This window comes from Melitaea cinxia, chromosome 2 (assembly GCF_905220565.1).
Source record: "Melitaea cinxia chromosome 2, ilMelCinx1.1, whole genome shotgun sequence".
NCBI lineage: Eukaryota > Metazoa > Arthropoda > Insecta > Lepidoptera > Nymphalidae > Melitaea > Melitaea cinxia.
In genome coordinates, this window is record NC_059395.1 from 18916765 (window position 1) to 18944535 (window position 27771).

At 36.6% G+C, this 27771-nt stretch overlaps 1 protein-coding gene and 1 long non-coding RNA gene across 2 annotated transcripts; both read right to left on the reverse strand.

Moving 5' to 3' along the window:
- Positions 1 to 3296: 3296 nt before the first annotated feature.
- Positions 3297 to 27340, reverse strand: LOC123662461 (histone-lysine N-methyltransferase EHMT2). Its single transcript, XM_045597306.1, has 19 exons — positions 26153 to 27340; positions 24862 to 25035; positions 24204 to 24287; positions 24041 to 24121; positions 19849 to 19976; positions 19196 to 19389; positions 12947 to 13149; positions 12310 to 12518; positions 11244 to 11420; positions 10673 to 10974; positions 10236 to 10396; positions 9897 to 10058; positions 6977 to 7040; positions 6765 to 6898; positions 5582 to 5726; positions 5140 to 5289; positions 4573 to 4806; positions 4251 to 4435; positions 3297 to 3483 (listed from the first exon to the last, which is right to left on the reverse strand). Exons 1-19 carry the CDS (start codon positions 26908 to 26910, stop codon positions 3372 to 3374), a joined length of 3657 nt encoding a protein of 1218 aa, XP_045453262.1. The 5' UTR covers positions 26911 to 27340; the 3' UTR covers positions 3297 to 3371.
- LOC123666430 lies at positions 15117 to 16268 on the reverse strand. Its single transcript, XR_006745248.1, has 2 exons — positions 16056 to 16268; positions 15117 to 15977 (listed from the first exon to the last, which is right to left on the reverse strand). It is a non-coding gene; the product is annotated as an uncharacterized LOC123666430 (long non-coding RNA).
- Positions 27341 to 27771: the final 431 nt, after the last annotated feature.

The window sequence follows — 27771 nt, forward strand, 5'->3', positions numbered from 1 at the left end:
CCCTTCTTCTAAATCCCTCTTCCCTCCCTCAGTCCTAACTTAAATGCCGTTGCCATTAGAGCCTTCAACATTTCTTTCCTATCTCTGTATATCCCTCATCCTCGCTCTTCTCTTGGCCCGGAATTACGATCCATATTCTCTTCCCTCCCTAGTCCTATAATTATCATGGGAGATTTCAACACTCACCACACTTTGTGGGGTTGCCATTCTTGTGATGGGTTTGCCCAAGTGTTGTTGGACATTGTTGACGATGTAAACCTTTGCATACTCAATGATGGATCGCCGACGCGCAGGGTTTGCCCTAATCAGAATCCCATGTCTGCTGTTGATCTGTCCCTATCCTCTACTTCTCTTTCTTCCCGAATTTCCTGGAAGACTCTATCATCTACCTACGGCAGCGATCATTATCCTATTCTTCTCTCTCATTCAAAGTTCCCCACCACTTTCCACTACAGTCCCTTCCCTTAAAAAGTATAAACTCCACAATCCAGACTGGCATTCTTATGCCGCATCTGTTGATAGCATGTTAGATTGTCTTCCGGATTTTGTAGATGGCAAAAATATCTTTTTTTATTACAACCATTTCTATAATGCTCTCATTTCTTCAGCTGACAAATATTTTAACAAAATTAATTTTATTAAAATAATTTACTACCCTTCCACTCCCTGGTGGGATGAAGAATGTAGCCTTTTGATAAGGGAAAAAACAGAAGCAGAACAAGCGTACACACTATCTATGACTGTTGAAAATTTCATCAAATATCGTCATATCGAGGCAAAGTGTAAAAAGCTTTACCGTAAGAAGAAAAAAAGTACTATGTATGTATATAAATACTATGGACGCACCATTTTCTTTCGCTGAATCAGAATGCGCATTGAACGGCCTTAAAGACTCTACTCCCGGGGAAGATGGTGTTCCCTATTCATTCGTAATAAATTTAAATGATAAAGCTAAACAAAATTTTCTGAATATCATTAATGCTTGTTTCACGACAGGCATCGTCCCGCAACCTTGGAAGTCACAAATAATTATTCCAATTCTGAAACCAGGCACCCACTAAATTCTAATTCATATAGACCCATTACTTTATCATCCACTTTATGTGTACCACGCAAAATTATTGAACATCTTATCGAAAATCGACTGGAATGGATAGTGGAAAGCAGAAAAATTCTCTCTCTTTCAATTTGGCTTTAGAAAGGGTTTGAGCACCATAGATAGTTTGAGTATTCTATCAACAGACATTCGAACTGCTTTTGCAAAAGGTGAGTTCCTGGTAGATATTTTTCTTGACATCACTTCTGCATATGACAATGTACATCTTCCGGTGCTCAGGCAGAAAATGCTACAACTGAGTATTCCTCCGAGGATAGTGCATTTCATTTATATACAACCTGTTGTCTTGCAGAACCATAGTGGTTAAACACCAAAACCACCCTTTTCTCCCCAGACTTGTCTGGAAAGGTCTACCCCAAGGCTCAGTCCTTAGTCTTCTGCTGTACAGCATTTACACTCATGATCTTGAACTGTCTGTTAATAGCTTTTGTAATATCCTTCAATAAGCGGACGATATTGTCCTGTATCGTAGATCAAATTCCTAGGATGATACTACTTTTCGGCTAAATTCTGCTTTGCACTACCTTGACCAGTGGCTTTCGAACCATGGCTTATCCCTTTCCGTCCATAAAGCCACGGAGTTGTGTTCACAAAAAAGAGGAATATCCCGTCCTTTGATTTGTATATTAGGGGTCAAAGCATTCACTTCACAGATAAGATCAAATTCTTAGGCATTGTTCTCTATTTCAGACTGAGCGGATTTTCTCATGTAGACTACATTATTAAAATATGCGAAAGAAACATTAATATCCTTAGAGCAGTATCAGGTGTTTGGTGGGGTGCCCACCCTTACACTTTAAAATTAATTTACAATGCAATAGTACGAAGTCATCTAGATTATGGAACATTCATCTTAGACCCCTTTAACAAGAGTGACTCAGAAAAGTTAAATAGAATTCAATATAAATGTCTAAGAATTATTGTTGGTGCAATGAAATCGACACCAACAAATGCCTTACAAGTAGAGAGCGTTGACCCTCCTTTACATCTCAGAAGGAAATATCTGTGCGATCGTTATGTCATTTAAACTTTCCAAATTTCTTCCCATCCCTTATGGTCTCGACTAAACGAGCTTTCCCTTCTTTGCTCCAATAGTATGAGACCTCTCCCATCCTGCCTATTAGACAGCTTTCTTAAATTCACCAGATTACCCCATCCTCTAGCATCATATCGGTCTAACCCTCTTTTAATACTTCCTGTCAAGCTTTAGTATATCCCCCTCCCATCATCACAGATCTTGGTCTAGTTAAAGGTGCATCCGATACAAAAACAAAATTTCAAGAAAAGATTTATCAAAATTGGTCAGACTATCTTCACATTTATACAGATGCATCAAAGCTCTCCCCAGATAGTTGTGTTGGTGCTGCCTGCTGGATTCCCAAATATAAAATTGTCCTACAATTCAAATGTCCTCCTCTATCGTCAGTATTCACAGGAGAAGCTGTGGCACTGTTGAATTTCGACTGTCGATATGCATTATCGATAAATTCAAGTATTCGGTTAGGGAAATAAGGTTTTTAAAGTGATACAAAGGTAAGATGTTATTATAAAAATAGACTTAATTTATTATATATTACAAATCAAACATATTCATGTAAAATAAACGATTATAAAGAGTAAAGATTTGATAGTTTGTTTGTTAGCTATGAATAGGCTTCGAAACTACTGGACCGATTCAAAAAATTATTTCATCGTTGAGAAGCTACACTATCCTTGAGCGACATAGGTTATACTATATTTTCAAAAATATTAGGGATCCTTACTGAAACTTCAATAATGTAGTCCAAGGGATAAAAATATAACCTAAAAAATTCCTTACATTGCGTGCGCTGCAAAAACTAATGATAATAGAAATACAAAATGTAGTAAGACTTTGTAGAACACATCATTATCTACAATAATTGTATTTGCTCGCAAACGAAAAAAAAAACTGACTTCAATTACATCGACAAGTAATACAATATATGTAATATATACGCGTTATCAAAGGTTACTCAAAAAGTTATTATCAGATCTCGATGAAATTTAAGCGCAACCACATGATAAACATCAGCTTTCTATTAAATTAAAAATCATCAAAATATGGACTTTTATGGAAGTCGGTTAAAAAGTCATAGGGTATAAAAATAATACAAGATTCTTATTACAGTTGTAAAATTTAATAATTAAATTAGTAAACAATTGTACTTATTAACCTATATATACAGTTATCGAAATCAATACAAATTAACATAATTTTTTTAATAGTATAAACTTATGACTCATCTTCTTCTGTACATTTGGTGGGGTATTTGCAGTCGGGAGCCTCACACTCGCACTTCATCCACTTCGACTTTACTGACCAGAATTTATCACCATAATCAAATCTGAAAAAAGCACCGATATTTTTACATTTTTTCCAGTGACTAAACATGTTATCACATATTTTTAAAATTATTATTATGGAACTACTAAACTATACAACTAAATGGGCGATACAACCATCATTTTTGCTTTTTAATCTAAATTTTATGATCAGTATGTATAAAGTATAGTCATAAAAATCTCTCTTATATTATTGATATAATATGTCTTCATAAGTGTATTTATTAATTTTTAAAAATTTCTCAATACAAATTAATAATTAATATTATTATGTTTCAGTGTAAAAATTTTACGTTAATTATCAGTAAATTAACAGTAGATTTACGCTATAGGTTTGGAGAATAGAGTAACCAAATGAATTAAACGAAACCCGACTTCTTAAATAAATCTTTTACTGTTTTCTAATGTTTACGCGAATTTCACTCATTTATAATAAAACAACTTTTTCCATTGACCAAAGTATCCGAAAAAAAACCGATAAAATACAAAAAAGTTTTTTCATTATAAATCTTTCATTTGTTTATTTACAATGTCTAATTGAACCTAGCCAAATGTCAAGCCTGCCGTAAGGAACTACGTTCCAATAACCCAAATAAAGTATGTAATTGTTATGCAAGTGTATCACTATTAAGGGTAGTATGAACGTTTCGTGCGAGGATAGTGAAGGTAGTATTAACGCGTTTGAAACGTGTCATGCGAGGAGTTTGAGGATAGTGTAAACACATGAGACACGCGTGCCGTGCGAGCAGTGTGAGGGTGACGGTCTCACGTGAGCGGGTCCCCGGCGCGCAGGTCGCGCAGCGCGAAGAGCGCCACGTGCGGCAGGCGCAGGTCGCGCGCCTCCGTGAACACGTGCACGGGCGCGACGCTGGGCCGGCAGCTGTGGTTCATGAAGCGCGCCGCGCTGCCGAACCGCGCCGCGTCCAGGCACAGCTGCGTCTGTTCGCTGCATTGCTGCGGGCACACGTGGTTCAATTAGACTAAGAAAATGTAAGTAAGTAATATCACTAATACAAAAGCGGTGGAGGAAGCAATACGCTAACAACGCATATACATTAGCAGGGTGTGTATCGAAGGACGTAGACGCGCACCTCGAGCAGGTCCGGCTTGAGGTCGAGCGCGAACAGGTACTGGTCGTCGGCGCGGATGTCGGCGCGCTCGTGCGGCAGCAGCTCGCCGCGGTACAGCGCCACGAGCGCGCCGCGCGGCACGGCCTGGCGCGTGCGCAGGCCCCAGCCGCAGCGCCGCGTGCGGTACACCGCCACCGGCACCGCCAGCGAGCCGCCGCGCGCCACCGGCCCCACCACGCGGTTAGGGCAGCGCTTCTGTTGGTATCGAATTACATTCGCTGTATGTCTTATTGATAAACACGTTATATTTTATTCTATTTTAAGAGTAGTGGTTCTCGAATAGAGGCCATGGCTCGGCAAACGTAGACCTGCCAGATGGACCGACGACTTGGAGAGGGTAACTGGTAGTGGCTGGATGGCTAAAGCGGGTGATCGGGTCTTGTGGCGTACCCCTGGGGAGGTTTACGTCCCCAGCAGTTGTGGTGACATAGGTTATTAAATATCTTTACGTCATGTTACATAATGTTTGTTAAATTATCTGAGTATTGCTTAAGACGGTAAACGTGTGTGTATTGAGTGTGTAGTCACCGCGTCGCAGGCGCAGGTCTGATTGCACTCGAAGAGCATGGGCGGGTCGTGGTACGGAAAGGCGGCGGGCAGGCGGCCGGCGCGGTACCAGCGCCGCACACCCAGCACGCAGCACGCGCACTCGTCATCGCACTCCAAACACGAGCAGCCCTTGAGAAGGATGCGGAACTTTTAAGCCTTTAGGGTGAATCAGGTTGTTTTAATTTTAAAAGATACAAATACTTAGGAATTTTCTAAATATTCAAACAATGTAACGTGCTGGGTCTACGAGCAAACGTTTTCAAAAGGCTCATCCTTATGGTATCACTACATAAAAAAAAATATTTTTTTTTATTAACTAGACAATATTCACAATCAGTTTCCCACTCATTCACATACTTCCTGTCTTGCACGCACGCACGCACGCACGCACGCACGCACGCACGCACGCACGCACACACACCTGCATGGTCTCGATGGAGTCGTCGAGCGGCACATGTGCGGGCGCGACGTGCTGCGACACGTACGTAAAGTCATCCGGCGGCGGAGCGTCGTCCACGTCGTTCACGCACGGCACGGAGAATGGTTCGCGACCCTTGGAGATGTCGCTGCGAACAATACACCTTCATATAATTAACAATACAGCAAAGCATTTCAAGTGGAGATATAAAAAAATGTCCGTATAAATGTAACTTGTATTAATTATATAACTAAGTGAAACATCTAGTCTAGGTCAAAATCACTACATAGTATAAAACAAAGTCGCTTTCTCTGTCCCTGCAAATGTATGTACGCTTAAATCTTTAAAACTACGCAACGGATTTTGATGTGGTTTTTTTAATAGATAGATTGATTCAAGAGGAAAGTTTATATGTATAATAACATCCATTAAATAGTGGAGAAATACTGTTATTTTTGAGTTTTCTAATGTTATGTCGTAAATAATATTTTTTTTCCGCTTAAATTGCAAACGCAGGCTGAACCCTACGAGATTTATCAAAATAATGTACTAAGTATTGTACACATTAAAAAGGTCTACAGAAAACTCCGCTATGGTGTATGTCTATCTCTTATGGATATCCCACAATAACATTTTTTTGTCATTTACTTTTTACGACAAATAATGGCTAATTTTCAAAACGATTTTAACCAATACAGCATTAATCCTTATCTAATTAAATACCTTAAATACATTGTTGATTTAATATAAATCTATATGTCCCTTTACAGCATATAATTTAAATGAATATTTTCGAAGATATTACAGATTTAAAAATTGCAGTACGTAGCGTTTGCGGCGGTTCCGGCCGGCTTTTACTCTAAAGTTAACGCGAGCGGGCCACGGGCAGTAATGAATAAATCAAAATTACTGGATCGATTTTAATCATTTTTTCAGTGAATGATATAGGCTATAATTATATTTTATACCCGTGCGAAGCCGGAGCGGGTCGCTAGTAAACTAATAAACGTCAAGTGAAAACGCTGTGTATATAATTATCATGTTCAGCAGCGAATAAAACATTACGCCTGAATCCTCTGTTTTTAAGAAAGTGAAAACATGTACATGTATTCACCAATCAAGTTGATAAGTAAGACGGCCCATCAGTGTGAGTAATAGCAAAACTGCATATTAGGTAATAGTAAACCTGCACAGAATCCGGCTACGCGGTATCTTATCCTTCACGGCCATTGTCATCTCCATGTTGAGTAGGATGGCGTTACGGATCGCTCCACTGCAGACGTCCACAGGTAACTCCCCTGTAGAGTTCTCTTGATCCGTCTAAAAGATTAAAACTATTTATTAAATATTTTTATCACTTAGAAAATATTTTTGGCGTATTTAATTGCATAATTATACCTTAGCCCCGTGTGCGAGCAATACGATGACGCAGGCGTAATGACCTTCCCTGGCCGCGACGTGCCTATGTAAGAAAGACATGGAATTTTCACTAAATATTTAACAAAAGGAAACATTATGACAAACCAGATGTAAATGTGAAACTTAAGCGCATTGAAGTTCGATTATTTTACTTTATAATTACTGAGTTATGTTTATTTTAAAATAAATATATGATCGCTATCAGGTGTACATGATAACAACCGGGACCGACGCACATAGGGGTATTTTGATGATCTAGGCGGCCAAAAATATTTTTGTAGGTTTTTGATTTTATAATGATGGAAATAATACAAGGGGAATATAAATAGACAATAACCTTTATTATTTCTCAAAAAAATCAAAAAGAAAAAGAAATACAATTTTTTTTAAAAATTTGATAGTAAAAAAAATATTGAATGTTATTACATATAAACATAAAGATTATTAATTTAACAATAACAACATATATAACATATACAACCAACATAATATATATTTTTAATTTACAATATAATATACGTATTAAAATAAATGTATCTCGTCCTCACTTTCTGATTGGAATGCATCTATTGGGTTTGGTGTTGCAGATAGAAGCATGTTTAACGTTTCAGGAAGAAAAGAAGACTTCTTTTTTTTCTTTATTACCCTTGAAGCGCTAAAAAAGGGATCTAATTTTCCCACAAATATAGCAACGACTCGTGGACGTTGTTCCAGTGCGTTGCAAACCTTTCCATCAACCATTGTCATTACAAATTGGGAATAAATCAAAAACTTTTTGCCACCAATGTCCACCTCAGTCGCAACCAAATTTTCAACTGAATTTTTAACACAATTGATTTCTTCATTTGTTATATCAATTGTCTCTTTAACGAAACGAAATCGTATTGGACGACAAAATTGGGGAGATGAAGGTGTCGGATTTTCCCATAAGACCTTTTGGTTGTAATTGCCGTATACAAGTCTTACAGGTACAAAGCAACTTTAAAAAATATGTGCATCAGAGTCAGTCTCATTTTCAAGTTTTTGTTTGTACTGTGCTTGCTGAGATCCATCGCAGCCCCACTTACAAATTAATTTCAAAGTGTTTCGCTCTTGCTCTTTTATTGTTAATAAGACCTCTTCTAAGTATTCCGATAAGCGCCTAACGGTAATATCTATCAATGGTTGCAGTTGGATTTCGGCACATGTACTCGTTACCGTGAACGTTTCTGGTGGAGGATAACACTTTTTTTTAGCTTCCTGAATTAAGCTATAACACGGAAATAACTTTTTATTTGTATTTCTTATAATTTCATACTGTCCTCGTGTTAAGTCCGCGTCTATAAACATTTTTAAAGCTTCCGTGGGGGTTAGACGCGATGTTTTTCCACGTTTGGAGGTATCGTATGCTTTTTTGTATTTCGTTGCACGGGTCGGAGAGTTCATAATATTTTTAAGTACGAGTGAAGCATCACGTTTTCCCGAATTACTTAATTCAACTTGAGCTGCGTGAAGTATAACACCGTCTTCTACATTGGACCGGATCTCTTCCGTTTTTCTTCTTTTGCTCCTTTCGCTAGATTCACTAAATGATTTACGAGGGCGACCTGGACGATTTGTAGTTGTGACTGGAATTTCGAAAGTACCTTCCAGCCAAAGACGGTTGTTTTTTAAGAAAACCTCTTCCTTTTTGTGAGCTTTAATCCACCTTTTCTTCATCGCAGATTTAAAATGTGCAAAATGGCTTTTCAGTTTATTTAACTGATTTTCGGTAAGGTCGTCACGAGTGAAAAGATGATCTCTCAAAAAACACAATTTTTCTTCTAAACTGCGTAAATTTTCTTTCTTCGTCATATCGAAGAGTGATTTACGAGTCACTATTCTCAATCCAGAGGCACCCGCTGAATCTGAAAAGAAATTTATAAACATAAAGAAATTTTAAAGTAATTGAGCTTATTTTGACTTAAAATATAAAAGTACTATGATTTGCGTATCCGCGCTATTCCGCGCATAATTTTTTTATTTTTCGTTACTTAAACACCTACCATTGTTATATAAATAACAAAAGTTGCGGGATCTACCGGGATACTAAAACAAATACGCGTCTAAAGATAAATTTATTAAAAAAACATATGCTTATTTCAGACGTTATTTCGCAATCCTTTAAAATATATTAAATGGAAACAAATTTAATTAAATTCATGACATTTAGATTGTCACATACCTGTAGTCTCCGAGTCCATTGCTTCCTTGCACCAGGTTAACACAGAAAACTGCAGTTTAACTCACAAAGTTAACGCTTTCTTAAAATCGCCAATAACTGAATACGTACACAAAGTTCAATAATCAAGTTTCGACTAAATTTACAAGGCAACGCGCAACTGTAAAGGGGCGGGGACAGTAGTTTATTGTTCGTCGGAATGTCCCATGCCTCAGGTAGTCGAGTATAATAGCATTTTTTTAACTTTGTTAATTTGACTTTTGGCCGCCTAGATCATCAAAATACCCCTATGTGCGACGGCTTCACGTGCTCTCCAAAGCACGGTGAGGAGACAAGGACAAGGACTGCACAAACACCCAGACCATGTATGGCAAATACAAATATTTGTCATGAGCGGGGATCGAACCCGTAACCGCCAGCACAACAACCACTTAAATCTTCTGAATTTAGCTTTACGTTTATCGCTTTAGACGAATTTACGACGCAAATGGGTGATAGCGAGATGGTTGGGTGTGAGTGTGTGTGCGATTACATGGACTCATGTGAGTGTTAGTGCGTGTACGTACGTGGCGTATACGTGTGTGTATGTGCGTGTGTACTGACAGCGGCGCAGTAACAGGGCCAGCGAGCGCGCGTCAGTGCACCGCCAGGTTGTACACATGACTATATGTGTGTTTGTGTGTGTGCGTGTGTACTAACAGCGGCGTGTCGGTGTGCGCGTTGGGCGCGGCGGCGGCGGCGGGCGCGGCCCGCAGCAGCAGCGCCAGCGAGCGCGCGTCGCCGGCCAGCGCGCACCAGTGCACCGCCAGGTTGCCCTCATTGTCGCTCGCCAGCGCATCCGCGCCGCTCTCCAGCAGCAGCCTGTAACATATTTACTATTATTATAAAAAAGTAATAGCTGGTTCTAAAATTCAAAAACAGTTTTAAAGGCAATAACAAACTCCCAAATTAACTTTGGTTTCGTACTAAAGTAACACCAACAAAGAACACACTGTTAGTATCAGATCTACAAATAATCAGCAGTAACAAGTGGCGCACCTCACGACGTGCGCGTGCTTGTGCTCGGCGGCGCGCACGAGCGCGGTCCAGCCGCCGTGGTCGCGCGCGTCCGGCCGCGCGCCCGCCCGCAGCAGCTCGCGACACACCGCCTCGCCGCCGAACTGCGCCGCCATGTGCAGCGCCGTCATGCCCTCCGGGCCCTGCCCGACACGCATGACATATTATTTAAGTACATATAAAATACGCGCGAAACTCATTTCTTCTTTGCAGTAGGGTAAACAAAAGCAATTTAAAGATATAAGGATCAATCCAGCCGACGTTGGACGAAAAAAAATGTTAATATTAACTTTAAAAAGTCTATATTCTACAAGATATGAAATGTAAATAGACATATTTTTCTTATGAATTGAAATAATGATCAAATTTCAATTATTTTTGCTTTATGAAACCAATAATAAATAGTCTGAAATATTCACCTGCTTGTTAACATCACAGCCAGCTGCTAACAAATATTTTATAACTTTCATGAAATCTTCTTCGTTTGGTTTATTTGGGTCTTCATTAATGTCATCTTCTTTCGCTTCAGTCTTGTCTTCTTCGTCCTTGTTTGTTTCTTCGTCGTGTTCTTCCTTCTTTTTCGCCTCCACTTCTTCGTCTCCATCCTTCTTAACTTCGTCATCTTCACCGTCTTGTATTTGTTTTATCTTCTTGTTATCGTTAGATTCTTCTTCATGGACCTCTTGCTCTGCTTCTTCAGTCGTGTCTTTATCTAGTAATGCTAGAGTAAGAAAAAATTGTTCTAATTTTATGGTAAACACAACGTGCACGCACTCATGTGCACACCCGCGCACGAAACCGCGCATATACATAAAATATTAATGTCATAGTACTCATCTATATCTTTTCTATTGAACGCAACAAGGTAATGTTATAGTGATTACTAATAAAAAATCTTATCTCTTACAACGATTATTTCTCAATCTCCATCTTTGATTTATTTTTACATAATTTTATTAAAGATGTCGGTAAAGGTAAAGAATAAGTAACCTAGTATGGCCCTCATTAGCGGCGTGCGCGCCAGCGAGTCCCCGGCGTCCAGGTCTGCGCCGGCGAACTGCAGCAGGCAGGTGGCGAGCACGCGGCCGTGCGCCGCCGCCGCGTGCGCGCACGTGCCGCCCTCGCACTCGGCCAGCGGCTCGTTGAGGTGGGACCCGCGGACTGACACTGTGTGTAAATGGATATTTAAACCATATAAGTCTACGATTTGTACAAAGGGAGTGCACCTTACGGAACTGATACGATTTTCGTGCGGTTTCACCAATGGAGAGAGGGTTTCAAGAGGAAGGTTTACGGAACGGTTAAGCCGATTTTGATGAGAGTTTCACTGGAAGTTTGTTGGGAAAACTTTGTGACACACCGATTTCAACGCGGGCGTAACCGCGGGCACAGCTAGTACATATATACTTACATTGAAATGATCCTCACATAAATGCAATCGGCTTTTAGTTGATAATGAATTAGTATCTCGTTTTGCGAGTTTCAACCAAACATTGCTCATTTCAATATCATCTGGCAATTTGATAAACAACTATTCTGGAGTTTTAATGCTAGTATTTGTACATTCAGACACTACACACTAACGATAGCTATTGTATTTCATTATTTTACACTAAAACACCAAATATTTGTAGCTGTTGTTATTACACTACACTTTGATCTTAGCTAAAAGGCCGAGAAGCGATAGCTGTTGGTATTGAACCTGTGTATTGGACTATTGACGTTGATGTATTGAACGATTTCGGTCTTACATACGTCATACACGACTTTTGTTTTTAACCATATTACGTCACCAAAATGGCTGATAGCGTTTTCGCGGAAATAAAAATGTCATGAAAGCGTGTTTATTTTGCGGATATATATATTTTTTGTGGCTTTTTATTGGAAAATCAACATTTTGAAGTACTTTTTCAAACATAGTGGAATACCCTTATTTTCTTAAGAAACATCAACCTTCCTCATTAATCACTCTGTCTATTGCTAAAAATCCCATGAAAATCCATTTAGTACTTTTCGGATTTATCATGAACAGACAAATCTTATATTATTGACTTACCTATTTTCGGTATCAGCTGTTCCATTGCATCACCGGCTATAATCGCCTGATATAAGTCATGTATTGAATAATCTGTTGAATCTGCGTCGTCTCTCTCGAACAACTTTTTAAGATCGGAAGGCATCGACGCTAGTAACTCCTCAGGAATCGGTGGCTTTTGGTCCAGTTGTGACTGATCGAGCGGTGTAAAACCCAGAAATGCTGGAGTACTGTAACAAAGGATAGAAGTAAAGTGCTAATCGAGTCATTTAATTGAGTTTATACAACTGATGGCAATTCATGAAGATTTTTATGACAGTTAGATTTCTGTTTATTTTTAACTATTTGTGCTATTCAATAATTCATTTAGTTGGATAATAGTAACACAACTGATGGATAAATTTTACCTCCCTCTCATACCCCATTCCAGGTTAATAAAATACAACGTATCTGAAGTGCTCAAACATAGAGGGCTTTCCTATTTTACAGAGGGTGCGATGTAACCAAAAGCCGGGCGTTAAGAGCGCCGATAGCTACACATTTTCGGCTGACCTTTTTTATTTAACAGAGCGCCACGGTACTAATTCCTCCCGGGCGCTACATTGGCTAGAGCGGTGCCCTGCAAGTCTGTTGCTAAAGCGTGTGTGTGGGGGCTCACCACTGCTCGCGCTGGTCGGGCAGGAACACGCGCTTGTTGCTGCAGTGCATGTCGACGCGCACACGCACGTAGTCGCGGTTGACGGGCTGCCAGCGGTACGAGTGCACGCCGCAGTGCGGGCAGCCGGCGCGCTGCTTCGCGTCGCCCTGGATACCGCACTCCACGTGGAACAGGTGCTTCTTCGAGCATTGGTAGAATATACCCTGGAACAAAATATCTTTTAAAGTCTAGTTTTCATTTTATTTTTGAATATCATCACTTCATCACTTCAGTCTATCGCAATCCACTGCTGGACATAGGCCTCTACAAGTTCGCGCCAAAAAAAGGCGTGAACTCATGTGTATTGCTCATAGTCAACACGCTGGGCAGGCGGGTTGGTGACCGCAGGGCTGACTTTGTCGCACCGAAGACGCTGCTGCCCGTCTTCGATAGTATTAATCGAAATGATGTAAGCTGACTCCAACAGAGCTACAAGAAAACGAGCGGGAAACTTAAACGCGCGCGGTTGTGTTTTTTCTTGCTACTGCTAAAATTATTTTAAATATAGTTCAGATCAGGTGTAAAGTGTATATATTTAGTTATTTAGTTTAAGTTTTGTATTTAGTTTGTTTTTCTTCTATTTTTGGTAAGTCTATGTAAATATTTATAGAATGAACGAACCTCCGGACCCGGGTGGCGGGAATGATTTTAATGCACAATATATTCCGCAACCTAGCAATTTTATTACCATTGATTACGATGAATCGAGTATTGAAACTGATCATTCTATGACTAAAAAGCCACTTAAGAGATCTCGTCTTCATAAAATTTGCAAACAATGTAATAAAAAAGTTAGAAAAAACGCGGGAAACCAAAAAGTTGGTTGTCATTGTTCGGAGTCTGAGAAATCAGATGAGACGAATAAAAATGAAATTAATAAAAATGTCCCCGTTTCGGTACCACAATCACAGCTCCAATCTGATAACACTGTCTCTAAAAATCCCATAGGCAGAAATATTTATAATGAAAATGACGTGTCTCCATATTTAATTCATGTTCAAAAAATTACAAAAGGTGATAACGATGGAACGATTTTACACCCAATCACATTCGGAGATTTCCTTATGAAAAATAAAATATATAATATTATTAACGGCAGCTTGAAAAAGATAGGACGAAACCGAATTTCTGTAGCATTTAATAATTTTAAAGATGCGAATTCTTTTTTAAATAATAGCCTGCTGCTTGAAAATGGTTATCACGCTTTTATACCATCTTTTAATGTTATTAGAATCGGTATCGTTAGGGGTGTGCCAATAGAATGGTCCCCAGAAGAAATTATAAAAAATATTTCTACACCTATTGGTTGTGGTAAAGTTGTAAAGGTTAGACGTTTAAATTACAAAACTGTTGTTGAAGGCGCTACTGTGTGGAAGCCCACACAATCAGTAGTAATTTATTTTGATGGCAGGGTCCTCCCAAAAAGAATTTTTATATGTTACAATTCTCTTCCAGTCGAGCTTTACATCTTTCCCACAATCCAATGCTACAAATGTTGTCGTTATGGACACACAAAATTGCAGTGCAGGTCTAAGCCTAGGTGTTTAAAGTGTGGTCAGGAGCACACATCAGAGTCATGCAATGCCAATGATGATAATTATTTTTGCTGTTTATGTTCTGGCAACCATATGGCAAATAGTAAAGCGTGCCCTGAATTCAATAGGCAAAAATCTATTAAAGTACATATGGCTGAAAAGTATGTATCATATGCAGAGGCTAATAAAGAGATACCAACGTCATACAAATCTTATTCAGAAGTTAGTAAAGAAGTAAATATTAGCCAAAATCCTAATAAATCATACAAAAAAACATTTATATCTAGACCTCGGGATCCTATTAAGCCTAATATAGGTTATGATAAAATTGCTCATAAAAATGTAATAAAAGAATTTTCATTCAATGAATTTGAAAAAAATTCAACTCCAATAGATATTATTAACTCTAAAAATGATTTTGCCAAAATTTCAGATGTGCTTTCACTATTACAGAGTTATTTACAAAACAACAAAAGTTTACCGTCCATCGTTGCCCCTTTAATACAGTGTATCGTAAATATAATTCAAAATGGACAGTTCCCAGATAATAATACAGTGGAACGCCAGAAGTGTAATTAATAAAAAAAACGACATAATTTATTTATTAAATAATTATAAACCTTTTTTATTTAGTATTTCAGAAACTTGGCTTAGGCCAAGTAATAATCTTAGGTTTCGAAATTACAATACCATCAGAGAAGATAGACTAGATGGTTTTGGAGGAGTAGCCTTTCTCATTGAGAAAAACCTTCCTTTTAGTTTAATTAATATTCCTGTACATAGTTCTGAACTTTCTATTTTAGCTATAAGTGTACATAACATATGTTTTGTGTCTGTATATATTTCTCATATTTCTAATAATATTTTAAACGAAATAAATAATATTTTAGCATCACTTCCAAAGCCGTTAATAATAACAGGGGATTTTAACTGCCAGCATCAGTCCTGGGGTAGTTCAGTTAGTAACAGTTATGGTAATAAGCTTTTAGATATTCTTGATGTAAATAATTTGTGTATTATAAATTCTGGAGAGCCTACAAGGCGGACTCTGCCTTTTGAAGGTAAAAGCGTGGTGGACCTAACTATTTGTTCACCACAGTTTGTGCCACAATTAACTTGTTCTGTATTAAGTTCAACCTATGGAAGTGATCATTTTCCTGTAATCACTTCTTGTGCTTTTAATAATGTAAATGTACCAAAACAGAACATAAAACTGCTCCCTAGATATAATCTTAATAATGTTACATCAGAAACATGGGAGCAATTTAGTAATAAAGTAGATACAAAATTGCTACAATTATTGTCTAATGATGCACTTATTGATGCTCCTGTTTTCACGGATGTCTTGATTGAAAGTGCTAATGAAATCTTCCCAGTGAAAAATGAACCTTCTCATATTCCTAGTCCACCTTGGTGGGATAAAGATTGTACGGAAGCTATAAAAAAAAGAAAACAGGCTGAAAAAAAATATAATAACAATATGTGTTTGGAAAACTATCTGTCATTAAAAAATATTGTAAATAGTACTAGATTACTTTTCAAAAGAAAAAAATGTGATGGTTGGAGAAATTTCTGCTCCTCCTTATCTCCTCATACTCCTCCATCAGATGTATGGAAAAAGATAAGAAGATTCAAGTCAGCATATAATACAACCCATTCTGTATCACTCCCCAGTAGTATAGCAAATGATTTTCTTGATAAACTTGCTCCTCCAACAGTTAACATAAATATTAACCTATTAGACAAAAATAGCATAGCATACGAACATGACGAATCTCCAGGATTAAATTCTTCCTTCAGCAAAACGGAATTAAAAAATGTATTATCTTATGTCTCAGACTCTGCCCCTGGACCTGATGGTATATATTACTCATTTATTTCCCATCTTAATGACAATAGTTTGACAATATACCTAAAAATAATAAACATTATTTTTCAGTCTGGCAATATCCCATCAGAATGGAAATGTCAACTTATTATCCCTATATTAAAAACAAACAAGGATCCTCTCCTCCCATCCTCATATCGCCCCATAGCTCTTTCATCAGTCCTTTTAAAAATAATTGAACATTTAGTTAAAAATCGCCTTGAGTGGTTCGTAGAAAGTAACTCTCTTCTTTCTTCGTCCCAATTTGGTTTTCGGCGAAATAAAAGCACGTACGACAATATAGGTATATATACTTCGGATATAAGATTAGCTTTTTCTGTAAATAAATTTGTGCTTTCAGCCTTCCTAGATCTGTCGAATGCCTATGATAATGTCATTGTATCAATACTAAGACAAAAATTATTCAGTCTTAAAATCCCCAGCAAAATTATTTCATTTATAATAAATATGCTTACTGATAGATCAATTATTTTTTACAACAATAACCAAAAATATTTAAGAATCCTCACCAACGGTTTACCTCAAGGGTCAGTTTTAAGCCCCTTGTTGTTCAATTTGTATACCCATGATTTAGACTTAGCAATTGACAAGAATGTTGATGTTTTGCAATATGCGGATGACTTACTTTTATACATAAAAGGAAATAATATTGATGATGCGTCTTCGAAATTAACGGAATCTCTGTGTTATCTTAAACGGTGGTTAGATAATCATGGTCTCGATTTATCACCATCAAAAAGCTCCGTCGTTCTTTTTCATCGAATGCGTAGAGCTCCATTACTTCAAGTGACTTATGACAACAGTATTATACCGCAAAAAAACCATCATAAATTTTTAGGTATTATTTTAGACGAAAAGCTTTCAGGAACTCCTCACTTTAATTTTATTATAAATAGATGTGAGAGAAATTTAAATATTATGAGATGTCTTGCAGGTGTATGGTGGGGTGCCCATCCTTTTTACTTAAAATTGATATATAACGCATTAATACGTAGCATATTAGAATATGGCACCTTCTTGCTAGAACCTGGGTCTATGTCGGGATTTAAAGCATTGGACAAAATTCAAAGTAAATGTCTTAGGATCATCTGTGGGGCCATGAAAACTAGCCCTATTAATGCTTTACAGGCTGAATGCTGTGACCCTCCTTTGCATTTACGTCGTCAATATTTGGCAGACAAATACCTTTTTCGCTGCCTTCAAGTCACTGATCATCCAATTATTGCAAAGCTCCAACAACTTGCTTACTTTGTTTCTAATAGTTCGTATTGGACAAATAAACCAAACCCGTGTTTAGTTACAAGTTATTTTAAATTGAAATCTCTTTCCGCTCCAATTCAAAGCTCTTGTAATTTACCAATTTTCTCTTGTTCATACAATGCCCTTATTTCTATTCCTAATGTTGTAAACTTTGACATAGAAAAAACAAATTCTTGTAGGGCTGATGAAAAATTTAAAAGAATAATTAAAACAGGATTTAGCGATTATCATTATATTTTCACAGATGCGTCAAAACATTTTGCCAATAGTAATGTCGGAGTAGGAGTTTTTCACTTTCAATATAATATTGTTCAAAAAATCAAACTCCCTCCTGAATGTACAGTATTCTCTGGGGAATGCTTAGGCATTTTTAAAGCTTTAGAATATATCAGGTTAGCTAAACTTAAAAAATCCATAGTTTTCACAGATTCATTAAGTTCTATTCAAGCTCTTGTCAAGAATCCTTTTAAAATTAAACAACAGCATCCTTATATATTTGGCATTAGACAATTATTAACTGAGTGCACTGAGAAAGGTATTTTAATAACGCTTGCTTGGATCCCTAGCCATTGTGGAATAGAGGGAAATGTTAGAGCAGATACTCTGGCTAGAGAAGCTACAATAAGTGGTGACCTTTTTCCATATAAAATTTCCTACCCAGATTTATTAACTTTGCCCAAACTTTGTATGGATAAGTCGTGGCAAGAGTCCTATGATCATAGTAGTAGGCAAAAAGGAACGTATTATTATAGTTTACAATCTGAAATTTTGGTAAAACCATGGTTTTATAATATGGATTTTAATAGAAAAGGCTGTAGCATAATATCGAGACTAAGGCTTGGTCACACTTGTTCTCCACACCATCTGGCTAGATTTAAAATTATTTCCAGTCCGTCCTGTTTTTGTGGTTATGAAACGGGGGATATTAACCATCTTTTATTCTCTTGTCCACTTTTCAACCGCTCCCGTTTCCTAGAGTCACTAATTGAATATAAAATTCCTTTTCCTACATCTATAAATTGTTTATTGTCTTTTAGAAAGTATGATATATATAAAATTGTATTGGATTATATATTTCTTAATAATATAGACATTTAATATACTGTATATGTTTTTTATTTATTTTTATTTTTTCCTTTTCATCATAAAATATATTATTTTGTTTCTTCCTATCCTGTTCTGAATCCTCTCATAAATTCCTCTTGTCCGTTATCCACAATTTTTGAACATTTTTCTTAATTCCTGCTCGTCATTGGCAATGCACTAACGTGCAGTGCATAAAAAAAAAAAAAAAAAAATGATGTAAGCTGCTAACTAAAATGTATGCATTCAAACTTCAGTGCCTCAGTAAAGTCACTTAAAAATGTCTTTTTACGGGATTGGAAGGTGCCATCTGATGTTAAATAACTGCCATCGCTCATGGCCATCTGCAACATTAGAGGAGTTGCAGGTGCATTGTCTGCCTAAACTGTCTACAGTGTCAAAAAACAGCGCGACAGTAGAAAAGTACACCGGACTAAACTGCACCTGCGTGCAGAACAGTCCGCAGAGCGGGCAGCACATGTGTCGCCGCAGCTGCGCGGCGTGCAGGCGGCAGGCGAGCACGTAGGGCGCGCGCGGGCCGGCGCGCAGCAGAGCGCGCGGCGCGCCCGCCGGCAGCGCGTGCGAGCAGCCCACGCGCACGCCCTCCACCAGCTCCACCGCCTGGCAGAACACCGGCTCTGTAACAACACATATCCTTTAAGTCTGACATTTTGTTCATTTGTATATGCTCATATACATTAATTAAAAATCAAGTATAATAATCCAAAACCAAAATACAATTATATAATAATATAAACTCATTTCTATTGAGGTATGGAAAGTATCCTGCTCAAAGTTGGGAGCAGCCTAACGAGAACTACCTCTGAGATGTATGCATTAAGTAAATGTAACAATAAAAACCGAAGGCGACAGTAAATTTAATTCAATAACATAATAAACTGGACAGTGGACATGCAACTATAAACTTCTATTCTTAAACACCCCGAGTTTCCCACCTAACTCCTCAACTTTAGAGAAGATTACATCAAAATAATAGTGTTTTCAAGAAGTGTTGTGTTCCTGTGGTGGGTAAAGTGGCTAGAGCTCCAGGGGTAGATCAGGAGTATAGTTGAACACTAGTAGTATAAAAAATACACCTTTCAATTCGGAAGGAGCAGCATATATGTTTGTGGGTTCCTCGCACAGACACGTGGCAACAACTGTGGTGGTGTCGCCCGGGCACGCCGCCTCAACGTCCTCCTCCGCGCCAGCCGCATCAGAGCCACTACCAACAATAAAATTTGTTTTATTATAAGATTAGACTTTCCGCACAATTTCATCAACATTGTAGTAGTTGTAAGTATTAAGATGTATGCTATATAATAAATTGTTGACGTTATTGGAAAAACCAAGGTCTTGGAGGAATAGAGTCTTGAATTTCAGCATAAAGTCTGACACAAGTTCTGCTTGACTGAGACCAAAGGAAAATTATTCCATTTAGTCATCATGTGAGACTTTGCAAATGGGATAAGATCCTGGCAATAAACTCTCAATTGACTAAGAATACCAGATATTGTGGCTTCTTTAGCATAAGCATCTGCAATTTCATTACCTGAGATACCACTATGTCCAGGAATCCATGGAAGCACAACTCGAACGCAGGATAATGTGAGGTGGGAATATAAGAGATTCAAAAGGAGTCTCAAAAGGGGGATTAAGTAGGCACTGGAAGATAGAGCAAGGGTCAGTTTTTGGTAGCTAATTAAGAGACATGGGGGATTTTTAATTAGAGGAAGAGAAGAGTTGGGAAAGAGAATGGATCTTACTAATAAGTGGGTGATAGCGGGATTGAAAGACTTTAAAAAGGAATCTATCAGATAAGTATTGTCTTCGAATATGAAGAGGAGAATCAACACATTCAACTTGGAGAGCATTAACTGGGGAAGATTGCATGGCACCTATAATGATTCTTAATGATTTGGACTGGATCTTGTCTAACGACTTTAAAGATAATTTATTACAGGGTTCTAAGAGGAAAGATCCGTAGTCTAAATGACTACGGACAAGGGAATTATAGAGTAGCTTCTGGGAGTAAGGATGGGAGCCCCACCATACTCCTAAAAAGGACCGCAGTATATTAAATATTAATGTTCTTTTCACATTTCTGATTTATGTGATTAATGTGATGTATATCCGTCATAATCGAGTCAAAATTAACACCCAAAAATCTTACACTATCTTTAACCGGGAAAACTTGTTGGTTACGAGTTATATTAATGTCAGAAACAAGACGAACGAGAGAAAACCACTACAGTATTTTTGTCAATAGATATGGACAACCCATGATTATCTAACCAGTCATTCAGATGTTAAACACTATTTTAAATGTTGTGACAAATATCAGCGTCAAAAACATTCCTTACCAATAAAGGAACCCTAAAGATAAAGCATTTGCTCTTTAAGTGTCACTCAAATGGGATCCATGTCAAACTGGCATAGATGGTCACTCAGGTATCAAAGGCAACGAAGAGGCAGATTACTATGCTAAGGAGACCACTACATATGGAATATTGTGTCAATATAGGGTTTACTGTTATGATCTCATGACCCCCAAAACCCGCATGCTCTCAGACTGGGGTGAACAATAATCCCGTAGTAGCCTCATTAAAGGGAAGTACTATGACTCCTCTATTTGTGAATGTGGTTTAGTCGAAGGCACCCCAGAAACTTTATTTTTTTTTTCTTGTCCTAAATGACGATTCTCTTTGTATGATGCTCTTTCCCCCTGAGATTCCACGTCCTACTGACCTAAAATCTTTATTAATGTGTTTTCTCCCCGTTTATAACTTCTTTATGCACTTTCATTAAAACTAATAATATAAAACTATAACGGGATGGAGATGTCTAACAAAAGTTAACTATTCCAAGTATATATTTACTATTATATATTTATATATCTTTGTGTATTTTTGTTTTAGGCAAGTTAACTTTTCTTTCAGGCAAACTTGTGCGGGAATTGGAACCGAACTTGTACTCCCACTATAACTCCAAATAAAAGTTTAAATACTCTGATATTGGCAAATCCACAAGGGAGCCATTTCAAGAATAATAATAATAGAGGAACCCACGAAAATAAAAATAAAACTGCTAAGACAGCATTTGAAAGGGTATATCTAGATTTGGTATGTCCATTTGAGATAGATGATAATAATCTATAATATAAAAATGAGTCGCTGAATGTGTTGCTAAGCGCAAAACTCGAGAACGGTTGGACCGATCTCGCTAATTCTTTTTTTAAAATATTCCTTGAAGTACGAGGATGGTTCTAACGGAGAGAAAAATTCTAAAAAAAAATTAATAAAATGAAAGAATCGACTGTTAGGCGATACGAAGTTCGCCGGGTCAGCTAGTTACTCATAAATTTTAACCCTTCAATGTGAATTGACAAAGTATGTTGAAGCATATCCCTTGATTTCTAAAAAAGCGGAGGAAGTAACGAAAAGTTTTGTTAATAATTTTATCCTTAGGTATGGAATACCGAAAGAAGTAGTTACAGACAGAGGGAAGGAGTTTATCGCAGCTACATTCAAAGAGGTATATGTCGGCGTAAATAAACAAAGTTGTTTACAAACGTAAGCAAGTGTTGCGATACGTCATTACCACTACTACCACTCCGTGAGTCAGGCGAGAGGTGGGGACGGATCGTTATAAACACGTGCACCGCGTAGCGGGGATTCATTCGGACCGAGGCACTCGCTCCGTCAACACCTCAAGTTAAATTGATTGGTGTCACACCTGAGTCACAGAAGTATTATTTAGTCATGTCTGATGGCCGACCTAGTGAGGATAAGGATCCTAAGGATCATATCCCGCCTTCACCAATTCTGCAACAAGTTTCGGTTCCATCCGAAATATATAGTTTATTATAAATAAAACAGTTAAATTTTACAGCTTATCATCAATCATTAGGTGCATTGAAAGTGTCTCATAAAAATTTAAATTCATTTCTTAGAATCCAAACTGATAATCATCCTGAGACTTGGAGTTGTTGGCTCCCATTCTGGTCATTTGCTTTTAATACAACAGTTCACTCAGAAACTAATTTTACCCCATATGAATTAGTATTTGGTAAAAAATGTTTACCATTTAACTGCAGATCTAGAGCCATTATATTATAACTTTGATGGCTACCCTTGTGAACTTAAATATCGTCTACAGATGACACAAAAGGTTGCTAGAAATTATTTATTAAAATTTAAACAAAATAGAAAATTAAGTTATGACAAATATACTAATCCAATTACTTACCAACCTAATGATATGGTTTAAAAATGAAACAGGTAACAAGTTGTGTTCTTTATTCTCAGGTCCATTTAAGGTAATTAAGGATAAACCACCTAATGTAGAATAAAATAAAAAATGGAAAAACAGAAGTAGTACATGAAAATCGTACAAAGTTATATATACAATAATTAATATCAAGATTTATCTATTAAATATGTCTATGGTTGATATTTGTTAAGTAAAAAAAAAAAAAAACAAATTATAAATATCATTAGTATTAGATATATGTATAATAAGAAAAATGTATCTTTTATAATCTTTTTAAATTTTATTATAATGCAATTTGTATTACTTTAAAATTAAAAAAAATGTAACTATAATATGTAATCATTTTTTTTTTCTTTTGGATGGATGGTGTAGTAGTGTAAGTATTAAGATGTATGCTGTATAATAAATTGTTTGATGCAATAAAAGTTAGTCTTGCTTCAACCTTTGTTCAATTCACTAGACCGATATTTCCCACCACACAACATTGACATATTACTATTTCGTAGATGGTATAACTTTCTAATGATAAAATATTTTTTAACATTGATTCAAAAATTTCAGTTCAATATTTAAAATGTTTTTTCCCTTCAGCCTACCACAGTCCACAGCTGGACGTAAGCATCCCAAGTTCGCATCAAACTTCACAGTTTTTCAGTCCTCATTCAGCCCCACTGGCGATCTGACGTAGATCATTGGTCCAGCGGGCTGAAGGGTGTCTCACACTGAGAATGCCAACATGTGGTCTTCACTCCAGGACACATCTTCTCCAGTGGCCAACCACAGGTCACTAGCCCACTGCCAATACAACTGGCTTATTCTAGAGGCTATGTCGGTTACTTTTGTTCTCTTGTAGATAGTCTCATTTGTGATCCTATCTAAGACCGCAAGCATAGCACGTTTCATTGCACGTTGAACGACTTTGAACCAGTGGACTAATCCTTTCGTCAGTATAGATGTCGCGGCACCAAACATTTTTTTAGGACAATATTTTTACTACTTATTTTATTCAATACATACATTTTAGCTTCAGTCTCCCCTTCAGAAGGAACTTCCTCTGCACCGTGAGATCTGGTACTCTTACGTTTTAGTTCATAGTCACTAAAAATAAAGAAGACATCTTAAATTTGTATAAAAAATTGGACTATATAGTAAAAAAAAAAACTCTCAAAAGTTAAGGTACCTGTCGCCACCATCTTCAAACGCAAAGGTATCGTAATAGTAAAGACCAGAATTAGCTTTGCGGGATGATCGTCGCAGGGGAGCACTGAAAATAAAGTAAATGTAAAATTTCTATAAAGTTCAAATATTAGAAATACAACCACACAACAATAAAAATAAAAATAACAGTATGAAATAAATGTACATGAGGCAAGACTAAGTTAAAATAAGAATCTGAAATAAAGATTAGAAAGAAGTGTTATAGAAATAAATATAAATACAGATCACTATTGCACATGACAGTCATTATTATTAACAAGTATTCCTATGACAAAATTAGTTACAAAATATATATTTTAAGTTACAAATTATATATTTAGTTAATAATAGTAATTTCTGACTAATACCAGAGTGATCTTAAAAATATATAAATCCAATTCAAGAAGCATCGACTTTTACAGCTCTTTAAAAAGAAAAATAAAAAACTATAAACAATAAGCAATACAACTAAATCGTACATAGATTTTTGCATACATACTAACCAAAACTTTTGAACAAAAACCTAAAACCGATTTTTACAGCAAGAAGCAGTCATGAGCCTGTTAGGGAAACAAAATTTTAGAGCTTAGGCTACATTTGCAAATATTTTAAAATAAATCTGAGAAATAGTCTGCGCGTACGGGGAGCTGTTTTTTCGAGAACGCCTTCGCTTTGTAGAAGACTCTGGACAGAAGTCTTCATCACTGGCGCTCTCTTCATCTGCTTCTAGAAGTTTACTAATAACCTCTGTGTCATCATCAATCTCTTCATCTTCATCATCATCTGCTGCCTCATTTGCTGAGCTGTCTGTTTTTCTAAAAGCAAGTGCATAGCCATAATGTAGCTAAAACTACATAGCATTGGCTTCTAGCTCACACTTTGAGATATATAATTATTTAAAATTAGTAGTGGATTAACACTGCCTAAATGAGTATTGAAATTGTAATGAGGTTATCGGCGACTAGCCCGTTGGCGCAGTTTGTAGTGACCCTGCTTTCTGCTCCAAGGGTTGTGGGTTCGATTCCCACCCCGAGTCTGGGTGTAATATAAATATTTATTATGAATTATTTTACATAGTAAATTACTTTTAAATATAGCTTTAATGCTTTTCATGTCGCGTTCTTGTCACAATGTAATATTTTATAAATATTGTATAATATTGGGTTCGATTCCCACCCCGAGTCTGGGAGTAATATAAATATTTATTTATATATTCATACATGTATTATTTATAAGTATGTTTATTGAAAAAAAATATATGTAGCTATACCAGTCAGCTGTTACCTATAACACAAGCATTAAGTTGCTTACTTTAGGAATAGACGACTGTATGTGTATTGTGTAGATATTTATTTATTTATTTATCACATAATATTGTTTAGATTTCATAACATTACTCTAGCAAAGTTCATTGCAAAATGAAAGTTTAGTGTTTAAACAAAATTAAATTACATTTGTAAAAATATACAAAATTAATAAACTATGAATGAATTAATTATATAAATATTTTAATGATAGTTTTACCTGTCATAAATTATTTTGAGAATGTTTGCTTTAAACTCGTTTAAGCATGTAATAATCCAACTACATTTCTTCCTTATCTTTTTATACTTTAATCCCTATCTTTATATAGACATATATTTATTTACATTACAGGTTAAATTTTTAAGGGTTTAAAACAACTTGTTAAGTTTGAAAATTATCAAGCATTACAATATATTTTTGAACAACTATCTTTATAACTAATAATGGATTTTTTTAGTATGAGGACTGATTGCGAGACCATTCAAAGGTTACAGTAGGTACAAGTAGGCCATACAAAAGTTAATCAACAAAATATTAACAAGGTTCTGTTATATAGCTGTTGTCTCAAGTTATAACCAGCATATGGTATGACTCATTAAAGTATAAGTATCATTATAAACAAGTTACCTGTTTTCTGCTTCACTTGATTCATCATCATCCTTGACTTTAAGGCCGAGGTTACACAAGTGGATCAGTTTCTTTGAAGAATTGTCACTCTCTTTATCTGAACTGTCATTTGCACTTTCTTCTTGGAGTTTTCGTTTTGAAACCCTTTTCTCTGATGAATATTCAGCACTTCTAGTTTGGGCTGAGCGTCTAGTTCTCACTCCTTCCTCTGAACTTTTATCAGCAGATATTCCAAGATGAGCATTGTTTTGAGATTCTAAGCCAATTTTTAACTCCTTATTGGCTAGTATTTTAGCTTTTGGTTTAATTCTACGAGACAATGTTTGTGTAAATAATGAGCGTGCCTCATAGTAAGATGCTTTTCTTGCAATAGCATTTGCAATAACATCTGTGAATGCCTTACTGTGATGTCTAGTGAAACGCTTAGGAGGAGTAGTCTCAATCAGTTCATCGTCTTCGGAATCAACATGACTCACATCATCTTCAGACTCTTTCTTTGTGTTACGTCTTCTGATAGACCTTCGAGGAGAAATTTCCTCGTGTTTTTCCTCATTAGATACAATTTTCATGTTGCTAGTTTTCGCCCCAGATTTCTCCGATCGAAATGTGAGAACTATTCGCGGTTTAGGGTCTTCTGTATCGCTCTTTTTCTCTTTCTTGATTGCGTCGCTTTTATCAAGTCTTACACTTATGTTATCAAGCGACTCGTCGATAATATCTTCTTGTTTGGTAACGGGGACTTCGTCGTCAGTATGCATGTTGCCAAGGTCGCTTCTTATGGTACCCAGTAGAGGTTGAAATGTCCTCGAATAACTTGTTTAATAAGCGTCTATTACGAAAATGTAAACTAATTATTGAAATAACTCTTAAGTAATCTTCACTTTTGCCGAACGATAGAAACTACTGATACTACTAATTTTCATTCTGAGTATCAATGAGAATCTGATTAATTATTTTATAATAAATTACTTTTAAATATAGCTTTAATGGTTTTCAAGTCGCGTTTTTGTCACAATATAATATTGTATAAATATTGTATAATATTGCTGTATACACGAACTTCATACATTTAATATAGTTTTATTTCACTTATTCTCTATTTTATAAGGTGCATATTTTACTTTCTATTTCCTAAAATAAAAACAAAATAAAACATAAAGGAGTAAAAACACCAATCAATATCAGTGTTACCATAAATTTTTGCCCGTCTGATCTTATATAGGTACTCTTTGGTCTGATCGACAAAGTGCCGTGAAATTATCGTACTTTCGGAACAATTATCGTACACCCAAAACATTTGAAATTCAAAATTTAACAGTTATTTAAATTGAACAGTTATTTTCAAATGTCAGTCGGCTAAAACAAAAAAGCATGTCCACCCAAAAAAAAATTTGAATAACTTAAAGATCGTCATTGCTTCAAATTATCGTAAAGTTTCATCAAGTTTCTCAGATGACCAAAAAATAGGTCGTTGCTCACTAAAGCTCTAGATTTCCGTTCCAGCGCCACTTAGCTAGTTTGCAATAAAAAACTATCGATATTAATGTAACAACCTTTGTAGTTCCTACAGTACACGCTAAGTGGCTCTGTTGTCGACAAAAAGTTGCACATCTTCGTGA

Bases quoted from the DNA above. Each gene is read 5' to 3' on its own strand.
- LOC123662461 (XM_045597306.1), bottom strand. From the start codon at position 26,910: ATGCATACTGACGACGAAGTCCCCGTTACCAAACAAGAAGATATTATC. The intron at 19,390-19,848 runs GTGTATTTTTTA...GTGTTGTTACAG, and splicing joins TGCTCCTTCCGAATTGAAAG to AGCCGGTGTTCTGCCAGGCG. The intron at 3,484-4,250 runs GTGAGACCGTCA...TGCTTTTTTCAG, and splicing joins CGCGCCGGGGACCCGCTCAC to ATTTGATTATGGTGATAAAT.